The sequence below is a fragment of the Capra hircus genome, chromosome 10, assembly GCF_001704415.2.
Source record: "Capra hircus breed San Clemente chromosome 10, ASM170441v1, whole genome shotgun sequence".
NCBI lineage: Eukaryota > Metazoa > Chordata > Mammalia > Artiodactyla > Bovidae > Capra > Capra hircus.
In genome coordinates, this window is record NC_030817.1 from 1,328,222 (window position 1) to 1,355,314 (window position 27,093).

Below are 27,093 nucleotides of genomic sequence, written 5' to 3' on the forward strand. Positions count from 1 at the left end.
CAGCACCTAGTGTAGGCACCTCGTGTAGGACTCTGGCGTCTTTGCCAGTTTTTAGCCTTTATGAATAAAACTGCTGTGGGCATCAGTGTAAAGGTTTCTGTGGGAATATGGGTTTTCGTCTTTCTGGGGTCGGCGCCCAAGGATACAATTTCTAAGCCTTACAGTCGGTGCATTTTAGTTTCATAAGAAACTGCCAGAATGTTTTCTGGGCGGCCAAACCATTTTACATACTGTTTATTTTTAACTTTATTGAATTTCAGTGGAAGACTCAGAATTTTTTCCTTTTTTATTCTGCATGTTCAGAGTTAGGAAACAAAGTAAAATAAAATACAGGATATCTTGAACTGCCTCTTTCTTTAAAAAAAAGTGAACATGGATGATAATCAGGGCCACTGGCTAAAAATTCTGGTGGCTTAAGAAAATCTAAAGCAGTGCTATCATTAAATGTCCTTTAGCATTCTGGAACTGTGTTGTGTAATACAGTAGCTGCTAGCAACACATGGCTGTTTTAATTAAAATTAGTTGAAATAAAATCTGAAATTCAGTTATTCTACCAGCTACGATTCAAATGCCCAGCAGGTCACATGTGGCTACCATATCACACAGAATTAGAACATTCTCATCGTCACAGAAAGTTCTGGACAGTTCTCGTCTAAAATATGTCATTCCCATTTTTAATTGCTGTGAGAGCATAAAAAATCATCTGATTTCATCGGCTCACCTTCCTTTTCTGGGAGCCTGACTGATTACGGGAGAGTCCGTAAATGCCGCTGAGGGGCCCAGAAGGCTGGGCTTGGGTCACGTTCATCTTGGCCTTCAGGCGTCCGCCCCATCCCTGGCCCGAGCAGCTGGGTTTGAGGGTTGAGGGCGGTGCTGTCTGCTGGTTCGGTTGCTGGAAGTTTAATTCTCACCTAGATGATGACGACGAGGAGCCGGCGGACGAGGACCAGGAGATTAGAGACAAGACGCTGCCCCGCTGGCAGATCTGGCTGGCCGCCGAGCGGTCCCGAGACCGCAGACACTGGCAGCCGTGGCGCCCGGACAAGGCCAGGCAGCAGACGGAGGAAGACTGCGAGGACCCCGAGAGACAGGTGAGCCACCACGCCCACCCCCAGCGGCGGGCGTTGCTCTCTCCCGTTCCCGCGGGGTTTCCGTTCCCAGAAGGAGCCCGGGCCTGGCTCGGGAGAGGCTGACCCGCCCCGCTCCGGTCTTCAGAAACGTCCTCTCCCGGGAAATCGGCAGGGTTGTGCTGGCTGCTGGTGATGGAGGAGGCTCGGGGCTCTCGCCCTGACTGTCCCTGTGCCCGAGGAGGCAGTTGGGTCTGGTGGTCAGCCCTCCGGAGACTGTCTTCCAGGATATTCAGTCAGTTTTCCCCATGAAGCCTTGACGGCTCAAGGTTGGAAACCGTGGAGTCACTGTCCTAAATTCTTCCTCTGTGTCCACTTTCCCCGCTTTCCATCCTTAAAGATGCGTGAGCGCGTGTGACTCGGGAGACGGGGGGCAGGAGGTGCAGGCCGTGGGGACGGGGGGTCCGGGCCCGTCCTCCTGGGGAGGAGGCAGTGCTCAGTGAGCCCTGGTGCCTGCCAGGTGCTCAGGCTGCGTCCCTCGCGGCCTGGTTGCCCTACTGTGCACTGGCAGCTCTGCAGCTTTTAGCGGCGGCATTGTTCAGTCCCTGAGTCGTGTCCAGTTCTTTGTGACCCCGTGAACTGTAGCATGCCAGGCTTCTCTGTCCTCCACTATCTCCTGGAGTTTGCGCAAACACATGTCCATTGAGTTGGTGGTGCCGTCCAGCCTTCTCATCCTCTGTCTTCCCCTTCTTCTCCTGCCTTCAGTCTTTCCCACATCAGGGTCTTTTCCAGTGAGCCGTCTCTTCACATCAGGTGGCTAGAGTATTGGAGCTTCAACATCCGTCCTTCTAATGAATACTCAGGGTTGATTACCTTTAGGACTGACTGGTTGGATCTCCATGCAGTCCAGGGGACTCTCAAGAGTCTCCTCCAACACAGCTTGAAAGCATCAGTTCTGTGGGGCTCAGTCTTCTCTATGGTTCAACTCTCACATCCATACATGACTGCTGGAAAAACCACAGCTTCGATTATATGGATTTGTCAACAGAGTGAAGTCTCTGCTTTTTAATACACTGTCTACGATGGTCATAGCTTTTCTTCCAAGAAGCAAGCGACTTTAATTTCATGGCTGCAGTCACCGTCCGCAGTGCTTTTGGAGCCAAGACGTCTCACATTAAAATAAAGGAAGAAATCCCATCTCAATACCTGGAATTGAGCCACTTTGACAGAATGCAACTACAGTCTCACCCAGACAATGAGGGGCAGGGCCATCAGCCCCCAGCAGGCGAAGATCGGAGTGTAGCTTTGTAGTCAGCCCTTTGCATCCAAGGTTCCATAGCCTCAGATTCAACCAGCCATGCGTCATGTGGTCCTGGGGGACATGTTCAGTCAAAAAACCCACGTGCAAGTTAGGGTCTGGGTCCGCGGCGTGCCTGGCCTGGGACAGTCACGGGTACAGACCGAGAGGCCTTACAGCAGTGAGGCTCCCAGGCTCTGACAAAGCTCGAGCCTCGAGGCTTCTCCTGTTTGCATCTGTGTCCCCAGCGTCTGGGCAGAGGTTGCCCCCTGACAAGGCCTCCGCCAGTCCTGGATATTGAGCGAGCATCTGTTTGATCCGGGAGCTCGCGCTCCACCAGAGGAATCTGCATGACTGCAGGCCCTGGATGGCCTGGGGTGTCCCAGGAGAGGCGAAGGGGGTGGCCAGGGTGGACTTAAGAAACCAGGATCGGGGAGAAGGAGAGAGGTGCTCTCTGGGCCGGAGGGAGCTCCCCGCCCTGGCTGAGCCCACGTTTTCAGAAGGCAGGTGGGGTTTGTCTTTGGTGTGTGAGGGTTTTACAGACTTCATGGCTGAGCTCCAGAAGTTAGTTCTCGAGGCTCAGCAATTTGACAGTTTCCCGGAAGCTCGTTCCTGGAGCCAGGTACTGCTATGAGCAATTTCTTAGATTTCTCTGCTTTAGTGAAAACCTGGAGGAGAAAAGCTTTCTGATTAATTGGTCGTTCTGATGGGTCGAGTCCCAGGGAGTCCAGTCTTACTGTGCTCGTGTTTTGATTTCCTCTTTGCTGATGGCCACAGAGGCCAGGCAGGCAGGCAGGGCGGCAGGCGGAGCGTGGTCCCCGTGGCCTCGCAGCTTAAAACTGTACGTGCAGCCAGCTGTGAGCACAGCTAGCATGAGGCCCTCATGATGCTCCCCGCACGGCCCGATGCTCCTCAGCGTCCCTTTTCCTTTGCTGCTGTTTATATATCTTGGAGCATATTTTTCATTTCCTGAAGCAGTTTGGTGCAAAGAAAGCACAAAATCGTAACATTCTTCTATCTTGAAATAAAAAATTTTCCCGACTGTAACTTATGAAAGTAACTACAAAAGCAACGCCGTGTGTTCTCAGAAGCGGATGCGATTCTGGATTTCCTGTGAATCCATTAGGAGACTCTGAAAGTCCCTGCTGTGGTGTCCCCTCCCGTGGACGGTTCCCAGGGGGTGTGAGACGCTGCCCCCAGCGCCCACCCGCCTGCCCTCAGCTTGCCTCACTTAACAGAAAACCTAGCTCCTGTGTGTTTAAAACTGAGTAATGTTGGCGCATATCCATATAAAAGGAATTGCTGGGGGTGGTGAGGGGCTACCCTGGTGGCTCAGTGGTAGAGAATCTTCCTCCCGAGCAGGAGACACGGGCTCGGTCCCTGGTTGGGAAAAGCCCACACGCGTGGAGCAGCGAAGCCCGTGAGCCCTGGGGCGCGGGCTCCGCAACCAGACGCCTCTGCACTGAGAAGCCCGGCACCGCGGCTCGAGAAGAGCCCCGCCCGCGGCGCCGGGAGAGGGGCCCACAGCCGCCGGGGCCCCGCGCCGCCCCGCGCAGTTCGCACAGGCCCGCGGGAGACGCGCGGGGGCGCTGCTGTTTGTTCGCTGCGTTCGGTCACTCGGTTTCTGTCTCCTTGCAGGTGTTGTTTGACGATCTCGGCCAGTCTCTGATCCGACTGTCCAGCCCGGATCTCCAGTTTCAGCTGATTGCGGCCTTCCTGCAGTTCCTGGGGGTGCCTTCCGGCTTCCGCGCCCCCGCCTCCTGCCTCTATCTGGCCATGGACGAGAACAGCATCTTCGACAACGAACTTTATGACGAAAAGCCCTTGACTCTCCCCGACCTCTCCTGCTCTGGCGTCGGCTGTGTGGGCTGCATGGAGCCTCTGGGCGGCCGGCGCTGGCCCCGGGGTCCCAGTCGAGAGGGCGAGGAGTTCATCCGCAACGTCTTCCACCTGGTGCTGCCTCTGTTTGCAGGCAGGGAGCAGTCTCAGCTCTGCGTCTCCTGGCTACAGTACGAGATCACCAAGGTAACGCCGCGCCCCCCGCCCCTGGGTGGGGACCTCGGCTCCTGTCGCGGGAGTCGGTGGGGCGGGCAGGCTGTGTTCTGCAGGGCGCCGGCCCCAGCACGTCCCCTTTCAGGGACCCAAGGGCACCGCGCGGGTGGCTGCCCCTTCTGAGGGGCCGCAGGGAAGGGGGGCGGGAGACTGAGCCCAGCTCGTAAGTGACCGGAGCTGCTCTTGTGCTGACTCTGTTCTCAGGTGTCTGTGTGAGCAGTTAGTGTTAAGGACCACTCTTAAGCTTAAGCTGGGCTAGAGGATTTAAGGACTTATTAAAATAGATAAAATAAGCTACTTACCCTGCTTTTTAGTATCTATTACCTGCTAGAAATTTGTCTAGAATTGACTCTTCTGCCCTCTGCTGGCCACCAGCTAGAATTAAATGTCCACGTCCAAAGTTCTGATCCTTTAATTGCAAATGGCACGCACCAGGCTGTGTTATTAAAACAGCGTCTGGTAAAGTCTGATGGGGCTTCCCTGCTGGCTCAGCGGTAGAGAATCTACCTGCCCATGCAGGACACGCGGGTTTGATCTTTGGCTCAGGAAGAGTCCACTGGAGGAAGTAATGGCAACCCACTCCAGTGCCCTTGCCTGGGAAATCCCATGGACGGAGGAGCCTGGCGGGCTACAGCCCGTGGGGTTGCAGAGAGTCGGACACGACTGAGCGACATTTGCTGGTCGCCTGTCTTTGAAGAAGGGCGTTTGGAGTGTCAGCCTCGTTTACAGGAGTGTCAGCGGGAAGCCTGGACGTGTTCGTTTCCGGGTTCCCGTGGCCTCGGTAGAGCCCTGTTTCTCAGGGAGCCTACGGGTTTACCAGATATGTGACGGAGGCAGGCAGTGTGGACGCCCCGCGTGGCTTCCTGCAGCTGACAGTACAGAGGAGGAGTGTAGCTGCTCAGTCGTGTCTGACTCTGTGACCCCACAGACTGCAGCCCGCTAGGCTCCTCCGTCCATGGGATTTCTCCAGGCAAGAACACGAGTGGGTTGCCATTCCCTTCTCCAGGGGATCTTCCCACCCAGGGGTGGATCCCAGGTCTCACATTGCAGGCAGAGTCTTTACCGTCTGAGTCTCCAGGGGACTCGCCGGTACAAAGAGACGTCTATAACGTCATGGAGCATCTGAAGTAATTCTTTCCCTTTTTGCCTTCAGGTCATTTGGTGCCTGCACACTAAAAACAAGAAGAGATTAAAGTCACAAGGAAAGAACTGCAGAAAACTAGCCAAGAATCTCCTCAAGGAGCCGGACAACCGCAACAGCTTCTGCCTCTGGCAGCAGTATGCGCTTCTGGAGTGGTTGCTGGGCAACACAGAGGACGCCCGGAAGGTCTTCGACGCAGCCCTGGGCACCGCAGGGAGCCGGGGCCTGGAGGACCCGGAGCTCTGCGAGCTCGGCCTGCTCTACGGTGCGCTGGAGGCGGAGCTGTCGCCGCCCGTGGGCGGGGCCGCCCCAGCCCGGGCCGTGCACGTGCTGACCCGGCTGACTGAGCGCGGCCCCTACGCGCCCTGCACGGGACCGGTCTCGGCCGTGCGCGTTCTGAAGGCTCGGAAGGCATACGAGCACGCGCTGCAGGGCCATCTAGGGGAGCGCGGGCCTGACCCGGGCCCCCCTGGCCGCGGCAGCCGCCTGGTCAGCCTGGCGAAGTGCTTCATGCTCTTCCAGTACCTGACCGTCGGGGTCCAGGCCGCTGGGCGCGTCTATGAGCAGGTGTCTGCGGAGCTCCGGGGCTCTGTCTCCGCGGAGGGCGCCGGCCTGGAGGGCGCCCTGGAGGCCGTCACCCTGATGCACACCAGCCTGCTCAGGTTCCACAGCAGGGTTGCTGCCCACCCACTGGCTCCGCTGCGAGAGGCGCTCTCAGAGGCTTTACGGTTGTACCCGGGCAACCAGCTTCTCTGGAGGGCGTACGTGCAGATTCAAGGCAAGTCGCACAGCGCCAGCAGGACCAGAAGATTCTTCCACACCATCACCAGGTCCACCGAACTCCTGGAGCCGTGGCTGTTTGCGATTGAAGCGGAGAGGATGCGGAAGAGGCTGGTGGACGCCGTGCAGAGGTGATCACGGAGCGCCTCGGTCACGGGTCCACAGGCCTCTCTCACGGTCCAGCCTTGTTCCCACGGCCCACCAGCCTCTGGAAGCTGGAAATGCACGCGGCCCAGGGCCTGGAACGCCTGTGGGGTGGTGGGGAGCGGTGCCCTGTCTATGTTACAGGAAAATGCATTGAAAAAGGAGACAGATCTGCAGGGATTCAGGAAAGTGTGTTGAAAGAGGAGTGAGGGCAGAGAGCGGCCCCTTTGTCGGGAGCCCGCAGCGCCTCCCCAGGCCTCGCTCCGGCGCCTCCAGGGCTTTGCTTACGGTGCCTGAGTGCCGACTCCCCGCTTTCGGGGGTCTGAGACCTTGTAGAGAAGTTGTGGGGCGGGCACTCGGGCCTGGAGTCAAGTCCCAGCGCTTCCACTAGGCAGCTATGTGACCCTGGGCAGGGCAGTTCACGGCTCTGGTCGGTTCCCTTTCTGTAAAATGGGCATAATTAAAGAGGGTTGCTGGGAAGAGTGAGTGCTGAGCACAGAGAGAGCCCAGAGTAATTACTAGCCTGTGTTACTATCGTGGGTGAGAACAGGGTCGTGCTTTAACTGTCTCTTTTCAGATAACACTGTTTTATGTCTGAAGGTTAAGCAGCAGGATCGGGCACGTGTTAGCTGAGGCATCATTGTTCCTTCTAGAACCTTCGTTGTTGTTTTGCTGGGCCCTGAGAAAGGCCGTGTTCAGGATTGCCTCTGAATAACAGTTTCCTTGTTTTGCACCTTCCATTCGGATTTTATTCACTCTCCTTTCAGCTGAAAGGTCTCGTGGTAAATGTGCACTCTGCTGGTGAGGGGCAGGTTCTCCTGAGAAAAGGAGTCTGTGTGCCTCAGGGTGGACTCTGCGGGGTGCAGACACCGCAGAGCCCTGAACGCTATGCTCTGCCGGCCTTGGAGGAGCCACGGCTCACCTGCACCCCGCGCCCCCAGACCCGGGGCAGCACTGCCTGCCACACACGCCAGCCCCCCGTCGCTGACCCTGCTGAGGCGTCAGCCTGAGCGGTTGTCCTGGACGCATCTGAGCCTCTGTCTTGCAGGGTGGACGGTAGAGAGGTCCATGCCACCCTTCCTGAGACCGGCCTGACGCACCGGATCAGAGCCCTGTTTGAGAGCGCCGTGCGGAGTGACCACGGGAGCCAGTGCCCCTTGCTGTGGAGGATGTACCTGAGCTTCCTGGTAGGACAGACGCCGGGGGTCTGTTGCTGTGCAGAGCGCTGTTCCTCTAACAGGAGAGCAGGGCAGGGGGCTCAGGACCCGGGAGACAGACTGACTGAGGAGGGGGCTCGGGACCCGGGAGGGGCTGGTAGACAGAGGAGGGGGCTCGGGACCCGGGAGGGGCTGGTAGACAGAGGAGGGGGCTCAGGACCCGGGAGGGGGCTGGTAGACAGAGGAGGGGGCTCAGGACCCGGGAGGGGCCTGGTAGACAGAGGAGGGGGCTCAGGACCCGGGAGACAGACTGACTGAGGAGGGGCCGCTCCAGGACCCGGGAGGGGCTGGTAGACAGAGGAGGGGGCTCGGAACCCGGGAGGGACCTGGTAGACAGAGGAGGGGGCTCGGAACCCGGGAGGGACCTGGTAGACAGAGGAGGGGGCTCGGAACCCGGGAGGGGCCTGGTAGACTGAGGAGGGGGCTCAGGACCCGGGAGGGGCCTGGTAGACAGAGGAGGGGGCTCAGGACCCGGGAGGGGCCTGGTAGACTGAGGAGGGGGCTCGGAACCCGGGAGGGGCCTGGTAGACAGAGGAGGGGGCTCAGGACCCGGGAGGGGCCTGGTAGACTGAGGAGGGGGCTCAGGACCCGGGAGGGGCCTGGTAGAGTGACTGAGGAGGGCCACCTGGGCTGTTGGCGGCCCCAGGATATCTGTGTGTTTCTCTAAATTAACTTCGTTGAGGCAACAACTTGGAAATTGGTCTAAGAGCTTTCATTCAAAAGAGACCTAAGTCTGTTGCTCTTCTGCTTCTGAGAATTTCCAGGTCCCGATTCTGTTTTGTTACTAAAAGGTAAGATTCAGTGTGGACTGTGGTTTTTAAAAGAGGCATTTCCAAAGCAGCTTTGTTTTTACTTAGAGGCACCACAGCCATTTAATTTTGTCGATGGGTTGTGCAGGCTGAAAGGTGGGTCCCGGGCCCCACGGGGTCTGAGTTGGCTCTGTCTTTGGTTAAAGGCCTGACACCGGGCTGCACTTCCTGTGTCATAACACGTCTACTGCCGAGTTTCATGGGTTTTTAGAAACAGTCTTCCAGCCACTTGAGTGTCTAGACAGTGCTCATGGCTGTTAAGTCATATCAAAGTGCCCTCCACTGACTACTGTACCTTTCAGAAGCCCTGAGGGGCCTTCCTATTACATAAATATGTGTATCTCTGATTATTTCCATAGGATAATTTCTCAGAAGTTTATCAAAGTATTTGAACATTCCCCATTGATGTTTGACAGAGAGGGATGTAAAAAGACACGGATAGGAAGGTAGGGGCTAAGATAAGTTCAGGGCCAGAAGTCCGGGCCTCCCCCAGCCTCTTAGAGTCCGGAGCTTATCTGGGAGCGCCTCCCCTGAGCTCTGAACGGCCTGGACAGCTTGTCTCAAGACAGCAGCTCGCAGGCACGCTCCCAGCACGAACGGGCCCCAGGCGGCCCCAGGATGAGCTATCACCGAAGTTTCTGTGGTTTCAACGTTTATTCTTCACGCTCAAAAGCGTAGATTTCACGTGTTGCCTCCTTGGTGTGGGATGGGAGCCTCCAGAAGTCCAGACGCCTGTGTGGTGTCCCTGCCCCGGGTGGCTGTCCCTGCTGGGCAGCCGTCGGGGTCTGCTCGTCGCCAGGCCCCTCGGCCGAAGGAGCGGCTCGGACGCTCAGTTCCAGCGCCAACGCCCTGTGAATCTGTGCCGCTGAAAGACCTTTCCACTTACAAGGGAGAGCTTGCGAATTCGCCAGCTTAACCCCTTCCAGGCTTTTCCAGGTAGAGAGACGGTGACGGGCAGGCTTGTAGTGTTTCTGCTGAGGAGCTGCCGTGGTCTGGTTGGACCGTAGACAGAAAAATTCTTGACTTGGAAAAAAAGATTGAGGCCGTTGGGGGGTGTCTTACCTTTTTGGAAAGATGAGCATCAGGGCAAGAATCAGCTGAGCAGTGATTTCCCCACCAGTTCCTGAGGCGTCTGGGTGGGCTCCTAACACTTTGACAAAGAAGTGGAAAAAAATCAGAGCCAAAATGGGAGGTGTTGGCTGGGTGGGCCTGGCTGGCAGGCGCCGTGGGGCCCTGGGGAGGCTATGGCTCTGGCTCCCTGGAGGAACAGTCACCATCTCCGTTTCACCTGGCGTTTACCATGTGACACCTGATACAGCCAAGGCTTTTTCCAGGGCCCAGCAGATGGAGGAACCAGCAGAGGGCAGTTCTTGTGTGAGGCTTGGTCAGGCCTGGAAAATCCCATGGATGGAGGAGCCTGGTGGGCTGCAGTCCATGGGGTCGCTAAGAGTCAGACACGACTGAGCGACTTCCCTTTCACTTTTCACTTTCATGCACTGGAGAAGGAAATGGCAACCCACTCCAGTGTTCTTGCCTGGAGAATCCCAGGGACGGGGGAGCCTGGTGGGCTGCCGTCTATGGGGTCGCACAGAGTCAGACACAACTGAAGTGACTTAGCAGGAGCAGGGTTATCTGAGGGTCTCACAAAGGCAGTGGTGGAGAAAGTCCACTAATGAGATATTTCTTCTTTCAAGAACAAACCAAACCTTCAGTGTGGTTACTGTTCTGGCAGAGGACACCACAGGGCCCTGGCGTGTGCGGGCGGGCAGCTTACAGCAGCTCTCAGGGGTCCCTTCGGAGTCCAGCCTCAGAACGGCCTGGGAGGGAGCTGGGAGTCCTGGGGTGAGGGGTGAGCCCTGCCTGGAGCTGACCAGGAACGCTGGTACAGCCCAAGGGGACAGGCTCCCCGACAGGGCGTCCACCTGGAGGATCTGCATGGGAGGCGAGGCCAGCCTTGCTGGACGGAGGCCCTGAGCCATGGCGGGGGGGCTCCTGAAGCCATCAGCGCTTCCGGGAGGTCGGTCACAGCCCTGCCTGCTCCCTGCCCGGTGGGCGTCCGCTCGCACACACTCCTATAGGAACAGGACGCTTGGGGGAGGCAGGCAGGTAGCTCTGGGCGCAGACTTCAGCTCCGTGAGCTCAGCTTGAGCCCACTCTCGGCTGTGGGCGCCCACCGCGGAGCTGCCTGAGGGGGCTATGACTCCTGGGGAGGGGCTGTTCCCTTCCCGGGACTTGGGAGAGGCTGGCGGGCGAGGGGGCAGAGGGGGCGGAGGGGAGACTGCTTGCCGCGCCGGCATCCGCAGCAGGTGTGGGAAGAGCGCCTGTGAGTTGAGACCAAGATTTCATACCTTAGTGTTGTATGAATGCTTCCCAGGCGGCACCAGCGGCGAACCCGCCTGCCAGGGCAGGAGGCGTGAGACACGGCCCCATCCCTGGGTTGGGAAGACCCCCCGGAGGAGAGCATGGAAGCCCGCTCCAGTGTTCTTGCCTGGAGAATCCCATGGACAGAGGAGCCGGAAGGCTACAGTCCATGGGGTCACAGTCAGACACGACTGAAGCAACTTAGCACACACACATTGTATAAGAACGTGCTTAGAGTAGAAATGTGAATATTTGCGCGCACTCAGACTGAAATTCCTGATCAGAAATTTGCTCTTGACAAGGTTATTGATTGTTAATCCTGGTTATCTCATTTCTGTAAGATAGTTTGCAGAAAATGGCTAGTGTTAAAGTGAGCCTTTTCTCTGTCATCACCCTCCTTCTCGGCACACTTGGGAACACCAGGTGTGATGGCCTGCGGGGAAGGAGGAGATGAAGACAGGTCATCAGGGTTCAAGGCCCAGTCCAGGCCCGCCAGACACAGCAGAGGCCCCGAGGGCGTCCCACGGCACGTGGACCCCCGCAGCCCGTGTACCGGGGCCCGTGCGGGTCAGTAGCCTTAAATTGTTTCGGCCCCTCAGTTTTGTATCTCCCCCCCCCCTTGCTTTAGGTTTCCTTAGGAAATAAAGAAAGAAGCAAAGGTGTGTTCTACAAAGCACTGCAGAATTGTCCTTGGGCAAAGGTGAGTTCTACAGGCCTCAGTCTGGATTCTCAGGGACCTTCCTGCCGGGCCTCATCCGGTCCGTGCCTGGGCCTGGCCCTCCAGGGCTTCCTGTGGCCCCCTGCAGCCCTAGAGGCTGTTTCCTGTCCTGGAGGTGCGGCTGGGGGCAGCTGGTTGCCAAAGCCCAGCCCAGAAGGCAAGCGCGTCGGGACCCACGTCCAATTCTGACTGCAGCGCCCGGGTCCGGGAATGCTCAGAGAGCAGACGGGTGGGGACCACCGCAGCTTCCCGCCCCGCCTTGGAGAGAGGCCGCGCTCCCCTGTGCCCCCTGGGGCGGACTGCGGTGCCCCGAGGTCGGGCGCGAGGGGGGCAGGGCCGGGGGCCGTCGCTGACCGGTGTCGCCCCGCCCAGGCGCTGTACCTGGACGCCGTGCAGTACTTCCCCGACGAGGTGCAGGAGGTCGTGGACCTGATGACGGAGAAGGAGCTGCGGGTGCGCCTGCCGCTCGAGGAGCTGGAGCTGCTGCTGGAGTAGACGCCGGGGCGGGGCCTGCCCCGAGACAGGGCACGCGCGCGCCCAGACCTCTGCCCTGAAGGCTCCTCCCTGACGGTGTGTCTGGGCTCAGGCTCCCCCCTGGACAGTGTGCGCATGTGAAACGGCGCACAGCTGCTTTGCACACGATACATGTGAACGTGTGTCTATACGTGCAGACAAGAATCACGCCGAGGCTGCCGTGGCTGGTGCGGGTCCTTCTGGCCCACCCTCCCCTGCACAGCCCGGGTGAAGGTCCTCCTGTGGGCGTCCTTGGGGACCCTGCCAAGCCTCCTGGCTCTTGCAGTCAGAAGAAAGGTCTGGTTACTCACCAGGCCCTCCTGCCTGTGGCTGGTGAGCCGAGTCTGCCGTTCCTTCAGACCAGAGCAGCTTGGAGTCGTGTGAAGCTTGGAGTCTTCAGCTGCATTACACGTGTCCTTCCTGTTTCCGGAGCTCCACTCGCGGACGTTTCACCTGCAGACCCGGCAGCCAGCGTCGCCGGAAGCTTGCGTGCGCGGAGACCCCGGGCCCGCCCGGCCCTGCGGAGTCCGATGGGGCTGTAGGAGGGCCCAGTGTCAGGGGACTGAACAAATCAGGACCCCGCTGCAGGGGAGGGGGCCCGGGTCCAACTGCGGAGAGCGCGGCCTGCTCCTCCCCGGCAAGTCTCTGCCTCAGAAGACGCCGAACTTTCGCTTTCAACCGCGCGCTCATTCCGATTTCCAAGAGCGGTGATCCACAGCCGATGGAGTGGAAATGCTTTTGTCTTCTCCGAGGTCCTGCTTTTTAAAACACAGTGGACTTCTCCGCGTTGCGTTTCTTCTTAAATCATGCCCCCCAGAACTGCTGAAAGCGAATTTCCTTGGCTCCTCATCCAGAAAAGCGGGTGTTGTGGAACCTGGGCTAGAAACGGCCGTCCGTCCAGGGAGAAGGGGCCCGTTCTCCAGTGGGTCGCTGGGTCTCGGGGCTCTGAGGCTGAACTGAGCAGAGGCGAGGAGAGCGCGGGGCAGAGGGAGCCAGGCGAGGGGCGGCGCCTGTGCTTCCGAACGAGGGAGGGGCGCCGACCTCCGCAGGGCTGCCCTGGGGGTCTTCAGCCGCGCCCCTTGGAAATTCCATTGGGAACCCCATCTCAGCAGCACCAGACCCTCCTTCTTGCCCCAGACCCTCCAAGGGCAGCCCCGGCTGGTGGGGGGTCGCAGCCTTTGTTGCCTCCACAGCAGGGGTGGCTGGCCGTGGGCTCACAAGCCAGCAGCTGCTGTTTTAGAGCTGGCGCCGCCTCGGCGCTGTGCCGCAGGGGCAGCAGAGACCCAGTCGGCAGTGCCCTGGTCCCCAGAGGCTTCCCCACACCTGGGCCCACCCACTCCTCTGCCCAAGCACCCAGCGTGTGGACAGGACTCCGTGTTACAGAAAGCACGCTTTATTGGGACGCAGGCAGCCTGCCAGGGCCCTACACACTGCGCTTGGGAGGAACACGAGACGCTCTGCCAACCGTGGCCAGCAGGCACGGGCGCCCAGGCAGCCTCCCTCCCAACCTCACCCCTCCAGGGCCCGGGACCCTCCCCGCCTCTCCCGGAAGGCCACTCTGGCCCTCTAGAGATAGAGCCCCTCGGGGGTGCCTTCCTGTTTTTTATAAAGAACGTTTTCCTTGGACTTCTTGAAGTCTTCGTTGGTCACTTTCATCCTGCGCTCTCTCAGGGCCATCAGACCAGCTTCTGTGCAGATTGCCTGTACGGAAGGACAGTATACTCAGAGTGGGAAATACTCCCCATCCTAACAGTTCAGACAGCACTATTTTGAAATCTGGTGTTGGCATCCAGGCCAAACAAATTTTATTAAACTTAAATGTTTCAAGCATTCTAATTGTTTTCTCAAAGGACCTGAGGTGGCTTAACCTGGGAGTATTTCATTAAGGAAGAGGCCTGTCTTAGGTTCTAACTAGCTGTGTAGCCCGGCAGGTCAGTAAATCCTCAAAGCTCCGCTTTCGTTAAAGGGAATAATCCTCCTAAGAAATAGATAAAATGATATCCAGAAGCTTAGCGGCCACATACAGTGACATCCATTTCATTTACCTACAGTCTTAAGAGAACAGGTTTTCTGGTTAAATATTTACAAGTTTCAGACAGTATATATTTGGATATATCCACTTTTTCAATAATTACTTGGCCAAAAGTAAAACAAGAACGCAAGCCACACGAGGGGATGGCAGCACAGCCCTGGCGCTGCCTTCAGCACGTCTACGCCGAGTGATCTGGAAAAGTGTTTCTGCAAGAGACGCGCAGAAGGGGAACTCGCGGTAGGTGGAGGTGGTGAGTACATGGGTGTCCACCAAGTTGCAGCTTTTCTGAAGGCTTGAAAAATTTTTCTAAATAAAAAGTTAAGATTTTAAATAATCTCACCTTCCTCCCCTGGTGAGACCAGCCTAGTTCCACAGATGCCAGTGAGACGCAGTTCAGCGCAGGCAGCGGGGCCACTGTCCGTGCCCCTGCAGGGAGCAGGCAGCACCCAGTCACGGCTGCCACGCCCGGCCCCTCGGCGTCTGGGAACACGTGATACACAGGCACAGTCCAGCCCAGCCCCTCACCTTGATGTCGGCACCAGAGAGGTCGTCTTTAGCCATGATCAGGTCGTCCAGGGTCACGTCGTCGGCCAGTGTCATCCTGCTCGTGTGGATCTGAAAGATGCGCTTCTTGGTCTTCTCGTCGGGCAGGGGGAACTCGATCTTCCTGTCGATGCGGCCTGTGGGCACACGAGGTGTCCAGCCCCGGCCCCGGCGCCCCGGCCCCAGTGCCCCCCAGTGCCCCGGCCCCGGCTGAGAGGCCTCCGTCTCCCCGGCCCCGGCTGAGAGGCCTCCGTCTCCCCGGCCCTGGCTGAGAGAAGCCTCCGTCTCCCCAGCCCCGGCCCCCCAGTGCCCTGGCCCCGGCTGAGAGGCCTCTGTCTCCCCGGCCCCAGTTGAGAGGCCTCCGTCTCCCCGGCCTTGGATGAGAGGCCTGTCTCCCCAGCCCCGGTTGAGAGGCCTCCGTCTCCCTGGCTTCAGCGCCCCAGCCCCGGCTGAGAGAAGCCTCCGTCTCCTCATGTGAGTTATCTCAGTCATACAGTGTCCTGTACCAAATCTTAAAAAAAAAAAAAGCGTTTTGAGGCTAAAAAAGGTCAGGCTACACAGTATATCACAAGCCCACTTAATATTCTCTCAAGGGGACATAGTTTTGGTAAGTTACTCTAGGTTTCACGGCAGGATTTGCCTTCGTGCCCATCGCCTGGTGACCTATCCTCCCCACAGCGCCCTTTGGCACTGGAGTCCGCGTCGGCGCGCGCTCTCCGCGAGGGCCGGCGCGGCGTGACCTGGTCTGATGAGGGCCGGGTCCAGGGTCTCTATCCGGTTTGTGGCCATGATGACTTTCACGTCTCCCCGCGAGTCAAACCCGTCCAGCTGGTTCAGCAGCTCCAGCATTGTTCGCTGAATCTCTCTCTCCCCGCCCGAGTTGGAGTCGTACCTGGAGAAGCAGCCAGGGGGACGTGAGGACCCCGAGGCCCGGCTGGTGGAGGCACTCGGGACATGGCTGCCCCACCCGCCCAGAGCCCAAGCCGCCTCCCACGGCATCTTCCTTGTGGCCATTTTCATGCCTGAAATTGTATCATTTTTATTCAGTCTCCACATGTGGGCTCCTCGAGGGCAGAGACCTGTCTTTACTGCTGTCCCCAGAGTCCAGAGGGTGGTGAGCTCCGAGCCGCTGCTCACGGCACAGCTGCGGACAGGCCGAATCCAGTGACGGGGAGTCGCCACCTGGTACGTGGGACAGCGGAGCCCACGGCATCCGTGGGGAGCGGCACGGGGACGCGGCAAACCAGCACGCAGCCCCGCCGGGGCCTCCCCACGGTCCTCAGAGCAGAGCGGCACGGTGCCTACCCCTTAGTGACACCGAAGAGGGAAGGGAAAGTCTACCTTTTCGTCCCAATAGCATCAATTTCATCAATAAAGACGATGGATGGTGCGTGTTCTTCAGCGACTCGAAACAGTTCCCGAACGAGTTTGGGCCCGTCACCCAGGTACTTCTGAATAAGTTCAGAGCCAACCACTCGCAGGAAAGTGGCCGAGGTCTGGTTCGCTACTGCTTTGGCTAATAAGGTTTTACCTGTTTTAGATTGGAAAAGGGAAAAAACCTTAAGTGCTGTTTTAACTTTAGGACTCTCATTACCACCTTAACAGACATGAAGAATTGGCGGATCCCTCTATGAAAAGCATGTTCTCAAAGCAGACAAGGAAATTAAAAAAAAAACTAAAATACACATTTTGATTATTTTTAACTGTTCCTAAATTCATCATAATGTCACACAATATTTTCATTGCAGGTTTCTCAAAGTTGCATATAATATTCACCTGACCCCATTAACCAGGGTTAGAGAACCAAACTCAACTCCTACAAAACTATCAGTGCTGAAAAAAGGCCTGGGAGCACTAGGCTTGACTGAAGGACAGAGAGCGCTCCTGAGCAGGCCTGCAGCGCCCCGGGGCCACCTGAAGGCGTCCCCAGGCTCCGGGCGCTGAGCCAGGACCGGCTCCTGACGAAGCCCACGGCTGAGCGCCGCTGGGAGCTCAAGGGACTTCCCTGTCTGTGCTGTGCCCTCGGGGATGCTCCTCACTGCTCTCCCGGCTGCCCTGACACTTCTCGCTCGAGTCGAGAACCAGAGTCAGCAAGGGTGCCCGCCCTGAGGACGTCAGAGCGTGAGACCACGGCCCTGGGATGGCGAGAGCTGGGAGAGGGCCACCCTCGGGCCTGTGGGGCGGAGGGGGCTGGCCAGGGACACACAGGATCCTGGGCCAGTGGTGAGGGGGACAGAGATCTGAGCTCTGCGACAAGGCGAGGCTGAGCTCCTCAGTCGGGCAGCAGGTTCAAACGCTTATGAAAGGGCTGGACTGCTTCCCGAGGGCAGCAGACGAGACCTTCCGGTCCAGACGCAGCCAAGTGCGGCTGCCGGGATGTTCACGAGCAGGGGGACCCCTAAGTGTGGCTGGCCTCTCCTGAAACCTCCTTTCCTGGGCTGTAAAACAAGAGGCCACAGCAGCTCCCCGCCTCAGCACAGCGTCTCCCTGTCCCTCCCCGTGGGCTTTCCTTGATACAGATCCTCCTGGGAACAGGGCTCAGTTCACTCACTCAAACGACCTCCCTTCCTCTGGAATTTACAGAGCAGTGAATTTACTCAGCCCTGAACTACACAACTTACTGAGGTCAACCCAGTGCCTAATGAACCAACTATGTCCATGGGTTTTTATCTTTATCCATCCATCCATCCACCGTGACACTCGTTAAGTCGCCAACGGCCGGGAGAGCGCTCTGGTCCGAGCGGCACAGGAGCGCGGTCACAGCCGTGGGCCCGCACCTCTGCCGAGGCCTGCCACGCCCCGGAGGCGGGTCAGGGTGCTCAGGGAAGGGAGCAGGCCTCGGCGCTTTCAGAAACTCCCACGGGGGTGCCAATATGCGGCCAAGGTGGAGCACCCTGTTTCCATTTTTTCTTACAAACTATTTTCAATGGACTCACGTGACTCTTAATACTGAGAAGTACCGTTCTACAACACGGGCGTCTCGCATGTCTGCGCACACCGCAGGAGTGCTGGGGGTCTGGGCATGCGCTTGCACTGAGCAGGCACTTTTGGGGGCATCTCCCGGTGTCCCCGTCCTACCGTGACACCAGCACATGGACTCCGCGAGGCCTCCAATCACGAGCCCGAGACAGCGCGGGTTCTCAGCACGCCTGCTAGACAGCATGGTGCACTTTCATGTGACCGGCGTGTTTCCAGAGGGGCTGCTTACTCAGTGTCCAGTATGTCACTTAGAGCACATTTTTAAACAGAGGATTTGAGGCCCCCTCACTCAACAGCTAAGTGGTATAAGCAGCTAATGCTGCCGCTCAAGGAACCAGCTCAGTGCCTGGAAAGCGGCCAGCACAGAGCGCACGCACCTGTGCCAGGCGGGCCGTAGAGAATGACCCCCTTGGGGGGCTTGATCCCCATCTCTTCATAATATTCAGGATGAGTGAGAGGAAGCTCCACAGACTCCTAAACAGAACAGACACTTGGTAAAAATGAAAGGCTTTCCTACTGAAATGTACCCTATTCATTAACTGGCATCACGGGTGTGTCTCACTCGCAACAAAAAGAAGCTAAACTTTCCACTGTTCTTGTCAGAGACAACGCTGACCCCAGCGGCAGCAAGGACACAGAGGACCTCAGTCCTCTGGGGGCTCCCGGCGCCCTCCCGTCTCCCTAACAGCACACGATTTCCCAAGAGTCGGCCCGAGCGACAGGCAGCAGCGACACTCGCCCTTCCCGAGCAGGACCGGGATCTGCCAGTCCGGGATCTGCCCTTCCAGTGAGGCTGTAGCGGGTGAGGCCTCCTGCTGCTGTCCCGCCTCAAGCCAGGGCGGCTCCCTCCCCGCTGCCTGAGCCCCGTGGGGCGCTGTCCCGGCTCTGGAGGCCCTCCCATGGACGGACAGCCCGCAGAGGGCCGCCCCCATTGCCCACCCCCAGGGCCGCGCAGGAGCCGGGACCAGGTCTGGCCCCAGTGCTGCGTGCGCGCCGCCGCCCTGCCCCGGACGTCACCTGGGGCTTTCTGTGTCGCCACAGCTGGAATCAACCAACTGGAAACACATTCACAGGTAGCCATTAAATGTCACATATGACATGTATTAAGCTGCAACTGCTGGAAGACCTGTCGTACAGCTCACTCTTACTTCTGTCACCTCGGTATGAGCAACACAAAACACCACCACTGGCCGGCTCCGGGTCAGTTACCGGTCTGATCAGTAAGGGAAAAGCAGGCCCCCCCTGGCGGCCCAGGGGTGAGAGGCTGCCTGCAACTGCAGGGGCACAAGCTCGGCCCTGCCCCAGTGAGACCCCACGTGCTAAGAGGCACCCAAGCCCATCGCCACAGCTGCTGAAGCCCGCCCGCTCCGGGGCCCTCACCGGGAGCCAGCACAGTGAGAGGCCCGCGCACCGCCACGAGCAGCCGTGTTTGCCACAACTAGAGAAAGCCCTGGCACAGCAGCACAGGCCCAACGCAGCCCAGAACAGACGTAAAGGAGAAGACAGGCGCGGCAGCTGCGAGCGCCCTCCAGGGGGCGGCAGAGAGCAGCGCAGGCCGAGCCCAGAGCGGCCGGAGACGCACCTTGATCTCCTGGATCTGGTTGTCCAGCCCCCCAATGTCGGCGTAGGTCTCCTGGGGCGCCTTTTCCACCTTCATCACTGTGACCAAGGGGTCCGTGTCGTCCATCAGCACCCCGATCACCGCGTGCACCTGAGAGGAAGCAGGGAGTCTGCGGCCGGATCTGGAGGTTCACCGCCTCTTGCCTGGAGGTGGCCACGGGACCCGCCCTGCCCACGGGGGTGCTCCGGCGGCAGCTCCACGGGACAGGGGCAGACTGAGGGGGAGCAGCCCGCGCGCGGCCTGACCTTGTGGTTGAGCAGCACGGAGCAGCCGGGCTCCAGCAGGTCCTTGTCCACGAACGAGAGGATGCTGACGTAGTGCTCCGAGCCCACCGACGTGGACACGATGGCGTGGTTGTCATCGATGATTTCCTCCAGGGTCCCCACCGACATCGGCGTCCCCCGCAGGTCGTCCACCTTTGACCTCTCCTCCTACGCGAGAGCAGGCCAAGGAAGAGCGAAGGCAGCTAAGCAATTCATCAGAGCCTGAAGGGTTCAGCTATTTAGCTCTAAGTTCTAAATAGAATTCAATTTGTAAAAGAAACAAGTCTTGATAATGTCAATTCACCTCCTGCTTTTCTTCTAAAGGCTTCATTTGCTCCTGATTCCGGATGAACTCTTCCTCCATGAGAAGGTAGTCTTTAATTCTCTCCAGCTTCAGCAGTTTTAACCGGCACTGAGTGTGAGGTGTCACTGTAATTAAAAAACAGTCTTATTATACTTGGAGCCTGACGTTTGCAATTAATTCAGTTCACCCTTGGGGGGGGGAGGTCAACACTTAAAGCAAGCGCATTCTTAGTTGGATAGACTCTGAGACACGCAGTTTAGTGACCTTAAGTAAGCAGGAGCCTAAAGGCAGAGGGGAGAGCAATGAACAGACAGAAATGCCACCTTCACCACATACCAATTATCCGTAGCTTGACTCTGGTTTTGAACTTTATATGCTCTTCTGCTGGTCTGATGGCCTTTTCTTTATCAATACCATACTGATTCACTACAATAGGTTAACGGCACATTCTAAACTGCCTGACTCAATTATTAACTGAGCACTATTTTAAAAATCAGTTTACTGCACTTAGGCCGGAAGAGCCTCGTCTAGGTGGCAGATGAGGGTAGTGGAGGTGTCTGAGCTGAAGTCTGCAGGGACGAGGCGCAGGCGGCCGTGGAAGGACTGCAGGACAGTTAAGCGGAGGGAAGCAGAGCCCCGAGGCTGGAGGCAGAGCAGGAACCACACGCAAGGGGAGAGAGGCCGAGGGCGAGAGGCGGGCTGAGTGCCGCCTGCTCTGAGTCTTACTCCTTATTTAGCAGGAAGACTTGGAAAATTTTATGTTCAGGCATAAACTCATGCTGTGAGTTCCGATACAGTGGCATTCCATTTTCTCATGAAGTAAGTGTATCTCTAAGGTAACCAAGCTCAACTTGAGCTTTCTACCCTAACCTTGTACTCTAATACCCTAGTGAAGCTGCTTATTTAAAGGAAATTAATGGACTTTCTTGAAGTGAGACACAGTTGTATCCTCTGTATACTGTTAAAACTAAAATATAGCTTTTATTCCAACCTAGAGAATGCCACACACAGTCACAGGCCGGGAGCTTCAACCACACGCTACTTCCTGTCTGTCCACACTCCGCCCCTAAGCTGAACACAGAGACGGCGCCCCCGGGAACTGGAACCACATCGTTACCCAGGGGCAGCTTGCTGGCAGCATCTGGCCCCTTTGTCTTCTTCTTCTTCTTCCCAACTCGAGTTGGCACAGGGGGCTCATATTTCTTTTTCTTGTCCTTGGGTTTTCAGAACACCATAGGAAAAAAAAAAAATCACAGAGACCATATTAAAACACAAACATTATTTCTGCAGGACTGTCATCTATTTCCAGGTGATATAATTTTCCCTGTCTTTTAGGATGTTATTAAAAACGGTCCTTAAAAAAATAATAAACAAGAATATCTGTTTTTCAGTCTTTCAATTTTTATGTGTGAACATGATTATCTTTTTTTAAAAATATATAATACACACTAATGAGACCATTCAGCAGAGATATTACTCTGCTGACTACTCTCCATCTAGTCAAGGCTATGGTTTTTCCAGTGGTCATGTATGGATGTGAGAGCTGGACTATAAAGAAAGCTGAGCACCGAAGACTGATGCTTTTGAACTGTGGTGTTGGAGAAGACTCTTGAGAGTCCCTTGGACTGCAAGGAGAGCCAACCAGACCATCCTAAAGGAAATCAGTCCTGAATATTCATTGGAAGGACTGATGGTGAGGCTGAAACTCCGACACTTTGGCCACCTGATGCGAACAACTGACTCACTGGAAAAGACCCTGATGCTGGGAAAGATTGAAGGCAGGAGGAGAAACGGACGACAGAGGATGAGATGGTTGGATGGCATCACTGACTCGATGGACATGAGTCTGAACAAGCTCTGGGAGTTGGTGGTGGACAGGGAAGCCTGGCGTGCTGCAGTCCATGGGGTCGCAGAGAGTCGGACACGACTGAGTGACTAAACTGAATAGATCATTCAATAAGGAACAGAGGTCAGAGTTCAAAGTTACATGCCAGAAGCTGGAGTTAAATAATCTGACACAACTTTTCACACGTAAGGACATTAAACGCTAAAATCACAGACAATTTAACACTTCTGGAATGTTATTACTTTTACACCTCTAAAAATTATTAATTCATTAATACCCACTTGATGGTCAATAATCTTTTATAAAACAGGAAAAGGGTATTTGAATTCCCGAAGAACTTCTCGGCTGAGAGCTGACATTCCCCACAATTTACTCACATCACAGACATCTGGCTTCACACTTAGTTACCTTGTCATCCTTCTTGCCGCCTCCAGGACCGTGACCACCACTCTGACTTTGACCCTGAAAAAAAAATTTAAGCAGAGCATTAAAAAAAAATTCTGGGGGGGTTTCCCTGGTGGCTCAGCGGTAAAGAATCCACCTGTAATGCAGGAGACGCGTGTTTGATTCCTAAGTCAGGAAGATGCCCTGGAGAAGGAAATAACAGCCTACTACAGTGTTCATGACTGGGGAATCCCAAGGATAGAAGATCCTAGTGGGCTACGGTCCACAGGATCTCAAAGGGTCAGACACGATTTAGTGACTAAGCAATAAAAACACAAATTTAGAACAGCATCACTCCAAAAACCCTCATCCTCCTGTGACTCTGAGACACTAACACCCCCCCTCACTTCAACGTTTCTGAACTCAAGGGACACCCTGCAGTCGATGTGTAAATCCAACGAGGCAGATTTTTTTCCCGAAAAGCTGTTGGTAGATCGGTGCTGCACCTTGCCAGACTGCATCTTAAATCGGGGACAACTCTGTTAAGAAAAGGGTGCAATATGTGATAAGGCTTCCCAGATGGAGCTAATAGTGAAGGGCCTGCCTGCCGATGCAGGAGACAGGTTCGATCCCTGGGTTGGGAAGAGCCCCTGGAGGAGGGCATAGCAACCCACTCCATGGAGAATGCCTGGAAAATCCAGTGGACAGAGGACTCTGGCAGCCTACAGTCCAAGCGAAGTGACTTAGCACGCAGGCACACACAACGTGTCATGAGACCAAGACCCTAACCATCCCTTCTTGAGGGGAAGGTATAGAGCCGGACATTTTCTAACATGAAACTACCTGGCTAGGGCCACCAAGAGTACGAACCTGGGCCATGACGAGAGCTGCGTCATTTAACCTATTCAACACTCACGTGTCATCACTGACTCCTCATTAAGGACACACCAAGATTCAGGAGACTCTCCTTTCATTGGCAGCTTAAATAGCACCCATCCCTAAACTCTGGGGCACTCAGGTAGGTCCTTCTTCCCAATTTAAAAAGCTGAATCACCTTAAGCTATCAAGAACGTAGTGTATTAGTAAGTTCAGGAAGATTTCTGATTTTAAAACAGACCCTTCGGTTATAGGACAATGTCTTACACAGAGCAAGGTCTCAGAAACAACAGCATTTTAAATAAGCAATAGTGAATTTACTTGATCAGAGGGCCCTCTCAGCCCCCTCAAATCACTCCCGCACAGGCACCAGTAAGCCAGATCGCCAGCTTCACTGTCCAGACAAAGCGATCCCCTAAAGGGATTAAAGTCAAATCTATTTCCCCATTTGCAAGATTCTAAAAACTTTGCACTTTCTTATGAAGAAGGTAATTAAGGGCTCTGAGAAATTTGGGGAAACACAATTAGCCGTCCAAGTTACAGGCCTTTAACAATCTGGCTCAGAGTTTAAAGCGTCTGCCTCCAATGCTGGAGACCCAGGTTCGATCCCTGGGTAGGGAAGATCCCTTGGAGAAGGAAATGGTAACCCACTCCAGTATTCTTGCCTGGAGAATCCCATAGACAGAGGAGCCTGGCAGGCTACAGTCCACAGGGTCACAAAGAGTCGGACACGACTGAGCGGCTTCGCTTCGCACCCCTAAGGGAACGCGCTGTTGCTGGGGCAGCTACTGTTTGTGGTGTGTTCATTACGTGCCTAAGTCTGTACAAGACATTTTCCTTCACTATCATATTTACACCAGACAATTCTTCAAGGTAGGTTTCATTATCACTACTTTCTAGATGAGGAATTGCAATGCACCTAAGAACACGGGCTACGGAAATAAATGCATCCAGGTTTGAATTCCGCCTTCATTCCTAGCAGTCTATGTGGCCTCAGGGAAGTTAAGTCGCCTCTCTGAGCCCGGGCGCCCTAACTGGAAAGTAGGGATGACATTAGTTTTTCTATGCTGCTGAAGGTGACTAACGGACGTGAACCCACGTCTCGTTTGCCTGACTCAGAGTACCTCTCACCAACACAATGTTATTGCTGAATAAGAAATGTTACCATCAGGACCTCCTCAGGGCTCCAAAACGAAATCCGCTCTTGCTCAGGCCTCCGCCCCCATCTCTGCTTACAGTCCATCCTGGTTCCGGTCCCCCCTCCTGTCCCCCCATCTCTGTTTAAAGTCCATCCTGGTTCCGGTCCCCCCTCTCCTGTCCCCCCATCTCTGCTTACAGTCCATCCTGGTTCAGGTCCCCCCTCCTGTCCCCCCATCTCTGTTTAAAGTCCATCCTGGTTCAGGTCCCCCCTCCTGTCCCCCCATCTCTGTTTAAAGTCCATCCTGGTTCCGGTCCCCCCTCTCCTGTCCCCCCATCTCTGGCTCTGTCCAGGCCACCTTATCTTACTGGACCGCTTGTCTCCCAGCGGAGGTTTCCAGGTCTAGTCTCCTCCCTCACCCATTCGGATATCACCTTCTACAACAAACAGCTGACCCTCTGAATCGCCTCAGAAACCTTCAACTGACCCCTAGCATTTATGGCCTAATGTCCAAACTCTCTAAGCTTGGCACACCTGGCCCTTGCCAAACTGGCTTCAGTTAACCCTTCCCAGGTTTGTCTACCCGTCCCATGACCCTCCAGGTCTGGCCCCACCGGAGGACGTTTCCCCGAGTCAGTCCCCCACTTCTCCATGTCTGGGGCACTCACACGATGTTTCTCAGCCTCAAGTAACTATACGTATCATACTGAACAGCAAGCGCTGTGCTCAACAAACAGATCCGACTAAGTCGCCGCGATCATCACCCTAGTTTACAGAGAAGGAAGCGAGGCTCAGAGAGGTTAAGTGACTTGCCAGCTGTCACAGAGCTGGTCGGAGAGACAGCACGCTCCCGGCCTCTGGACCCCAGCGTCCGTGCTCCTCTACTGCACGGGCCGCTAGCCCAGGGCAGCGCACCCGCGGGCCCCGCCTCAGGTTCCTCCTTGGTAAACTGAGGATAACAATAATTACCTCCAGGGACTGCTGAGAAGAATTACCAGCAAATGCTGGAAAAGTACTTCCCATGTGCTCGTCAGGCCCAGAATACTGCTACCCAAAGTGCTTCCAAGGCCTGCCTGAGTCTGCGGTGGAGCCCGCTGCTGCTCACCACACAGACCAAGCCTCTCCCCCCTCAGCCCTTGCATCCAGTCCTCCCAGGACCAGGGTATCTGCACCGGCTCCCCTCTCACCGGATTCAGGCCTCCCCGCCTCACCGAGGTTCGCTGACGCCCTGGCTGAAACAGCCACCTCTCCCGCCCTGGCACAGAGCAGCCACAGCAGAGGCCACTCGCCGCCCCCGTCCCGCCCCGTCACAGTAGCACATACTCCTCTGTCTCTCTAACCTGCCTTCTAGAGAATGCAAGCTTCAAGAGACCAAGACTGGGTCAGTCGTGCCCGCCCTGTGTGTGCAGCGCCTGGAGCGGAGCCTGGACCACCCCCCCGCGCCCCCCACCAAAGAGCGGCATCAACCGGGAGCAAAGGAACCATCGCGAGCCAAGCGAGGCACCGAGGGCCGTCCGCTCCGAGCGCCCCGACGCGCCCGACCACCGCCCCCGCGCCGCGCGGCCCCTACGACCCGCTCCCACCGCCCCCTCCGCCGCGCGGCCCCGAGCGCTCGGCCCCGTGGCTCGAGGAGGCTGCGGCCGAAACGCCCCGCGCCGACCCGGAAAGGGACAAAGCCAGCCCGGCCGAGCCGCCCCGCCGCCCGCCCGGCGCCGAGCCCCGGGCCCGGGGAAAGGCCGGCCGGCCCGCCGAGGTCCTCGACGCGCTCCCCAGGCGCCTTCGTGCCTCCCCGGAGACCGGGGCGGGCAGGCCCGGTGCCTCCGGCGGCGGCCGGCTTCCCTTGCCGCGGGCCGCCTGCACCCACCGCCACGGCCGGCCGAAGCCCTTAGTCACTCACCATCTCGCCCCGCCGCTCCCGCCGCCGCCGCCGCCGCCGCCGGAAGTGCGCCGCCAGGGCGGAGCGTCAGGGGCGGAAGTTGCCGCGACGCCACGGAAGCCGCCAGGGGCCAAATCTCGCGAGGATCGGCTGCGCCCTCTGGGTCTGCGCGAGCGGACGGGCGGTGATGCTCGGACTCCCAAGCGAGACGCGGGCCTTATTGAACTTTCACTTGAAAAAAATGTTTAAATCGCAGTTATTAGGTTATTGTCAACAAGTTAAGACAATGACCTCGACTGTCAAAGGCAATTGTGAAGATATAAACAATTTTAAAGAGGCCAGAATTAAACAGACCTTGCCTTAACTTCTCCAGGAACCAGAGTGGTCTTTGGAACCGCGAGGTTGGCATACACTTTTGCACCAGCATTTCGCGTCTGATTTGGTCTCTGGAATTAATCTGCTCATCTGAGAAGCTGTCTCATGAAGCCTCTGAATCTGGTGGTTTGTTTTTTTCCTGATGCCTTGTGACATCTGGTCAAAATGCCAAATGTCTTAAAAGTCCTCATCTTGCCCCAGGTTTGTATCCTTATTTATTACATCCATCAGGACATCAGAAAGAAACAAATCTGGGCCTTCCCTGGCTGTCCAGGGGCCAAGACTCCCTTCCAATGCTGACGAAATAAGATTCCTCATTCAGTTCACTCACTCAGTCATGTCCAACTCTTTGTGACCCCATGGACTGCAGCACACCAGGCCTCCCTGTCCATCATCAGCTCCTGGAGTTTACTCAAACTCATGTCCATCTCATTGGTGATGCCATCCAGCCATCTCATCCTCTGTGTCCCCTTCTCCTCCCACCTTCAGTCTTTCCCAGCATCAGGGTCTTTTCCAGTGAGTCAGCTCTTCGCATCAGGTGGCCACAGTATTGGAGCTTCAGCTTCAGCATCAGATCCCACATGCCACCCTGCCAAAAATATTGAAAACATAAAACAGAAGCAGTGTTGTAACATTCAAAACAGCCTTTAAAAAACAAAATAAAGATGGCAAGCAGCCTTTTAGTCTCCAGAAACTTCCATAGCAGGTGTTCAAAACGCTGAGCTGGAGAGATGGATTTGTCTGATCTGTCCCGCAA

At 56.5% G+C, this 27,093-nt stretch overlaps 2 protein-coding genes across 2 annotated transcripts in view; one reads left to right on the forward strand and one right to left on the reverse strand.

Moving 5' to 3' along the window:
- NRDE2 (NRDE-2, necessary for RNA interference, domain containing) overlaps positions 1 to 13,734 on the forward strand; it is a 46,837-nt gene extending 33,103 nt beyond the window's left edge. Inside the window, exons 9-14 of the mRNA XM_018053845.1 lie at positions 916 to 1,091; positions 4,003 to 4,389; positions 5,570 to 6,468; positions 7,530 to 7,668; positions 11,497 to 11,568; positions 11,959 to 13,734. Coding sequence (XP_017909334.1) covers positions 916 to 1,091; positions 4,003 to 4,389; positions 5,570 to 6,468; positions 7,530 to 7,668; positions 11,497 to 11,568; positions 11,959 to 12,081 — 1,796 coding nt within the window. The 3' untranslated portion in view covers positions 12,082 to 13,734. The remainder of the gene's footprint in view (positions 1 to 915; positions 1,092 to 4,002; positions 4,390 to 5,569; positions 6,469 to 7,529; positions 7,669 to 11,496; positions 11,569 to 11,958) is intronic.
- On the reverse strand, positions 13,477 to 26,032 carry PSMC1 (proteasome 26S subunit, ATPase 1). Its single transcript, XM_018053846.1, has 11 exons — positions 25,983 to 26,032; positions 22,096 to 22,149; positions 20,959 to 21,055; positions 19,842 to 19,966; positions 19,520 to 19,705; positions 19,236 to 19,364; positions 18,031 to 18,127; positions 16,016 to 16,205; positions 15,415 to 15,566; positions 14,657 to 14,811; positions 13,477 to 13,800 (listed from the first exon to the last, which is right to left on the reverse strand). Exons 1-11 carry the CDS (start codon positions 25,983 to 25,985, stop codon positions 13,666 to 13,668), a joined length of 1,323 nt encoding a protein of 440 aa, XP_017909335.1. The 5' UTR covers positions 25,986 to 26,032; the 3' UTR covers positions 13,477 to 13,665.

Coding starts and splice junctions, on each gene's coding strand:
- PSMC1 (XM_018053846.1), bottom strand. Junction 16,206..18,030: donor CTACGGCCCGCCTGGCACAG/GTGCGTGCGCTC, acceptor AATCTAAAACAG/GTAAAACCTTATTAGCCAAA. Junction 14,812..15,414: donor CCCGGCCCTCATCAGACCAG/GTCACGCCGCGC, acceptor GTGTGCCCACAG/GCCGCATCGACAGGAAGATC.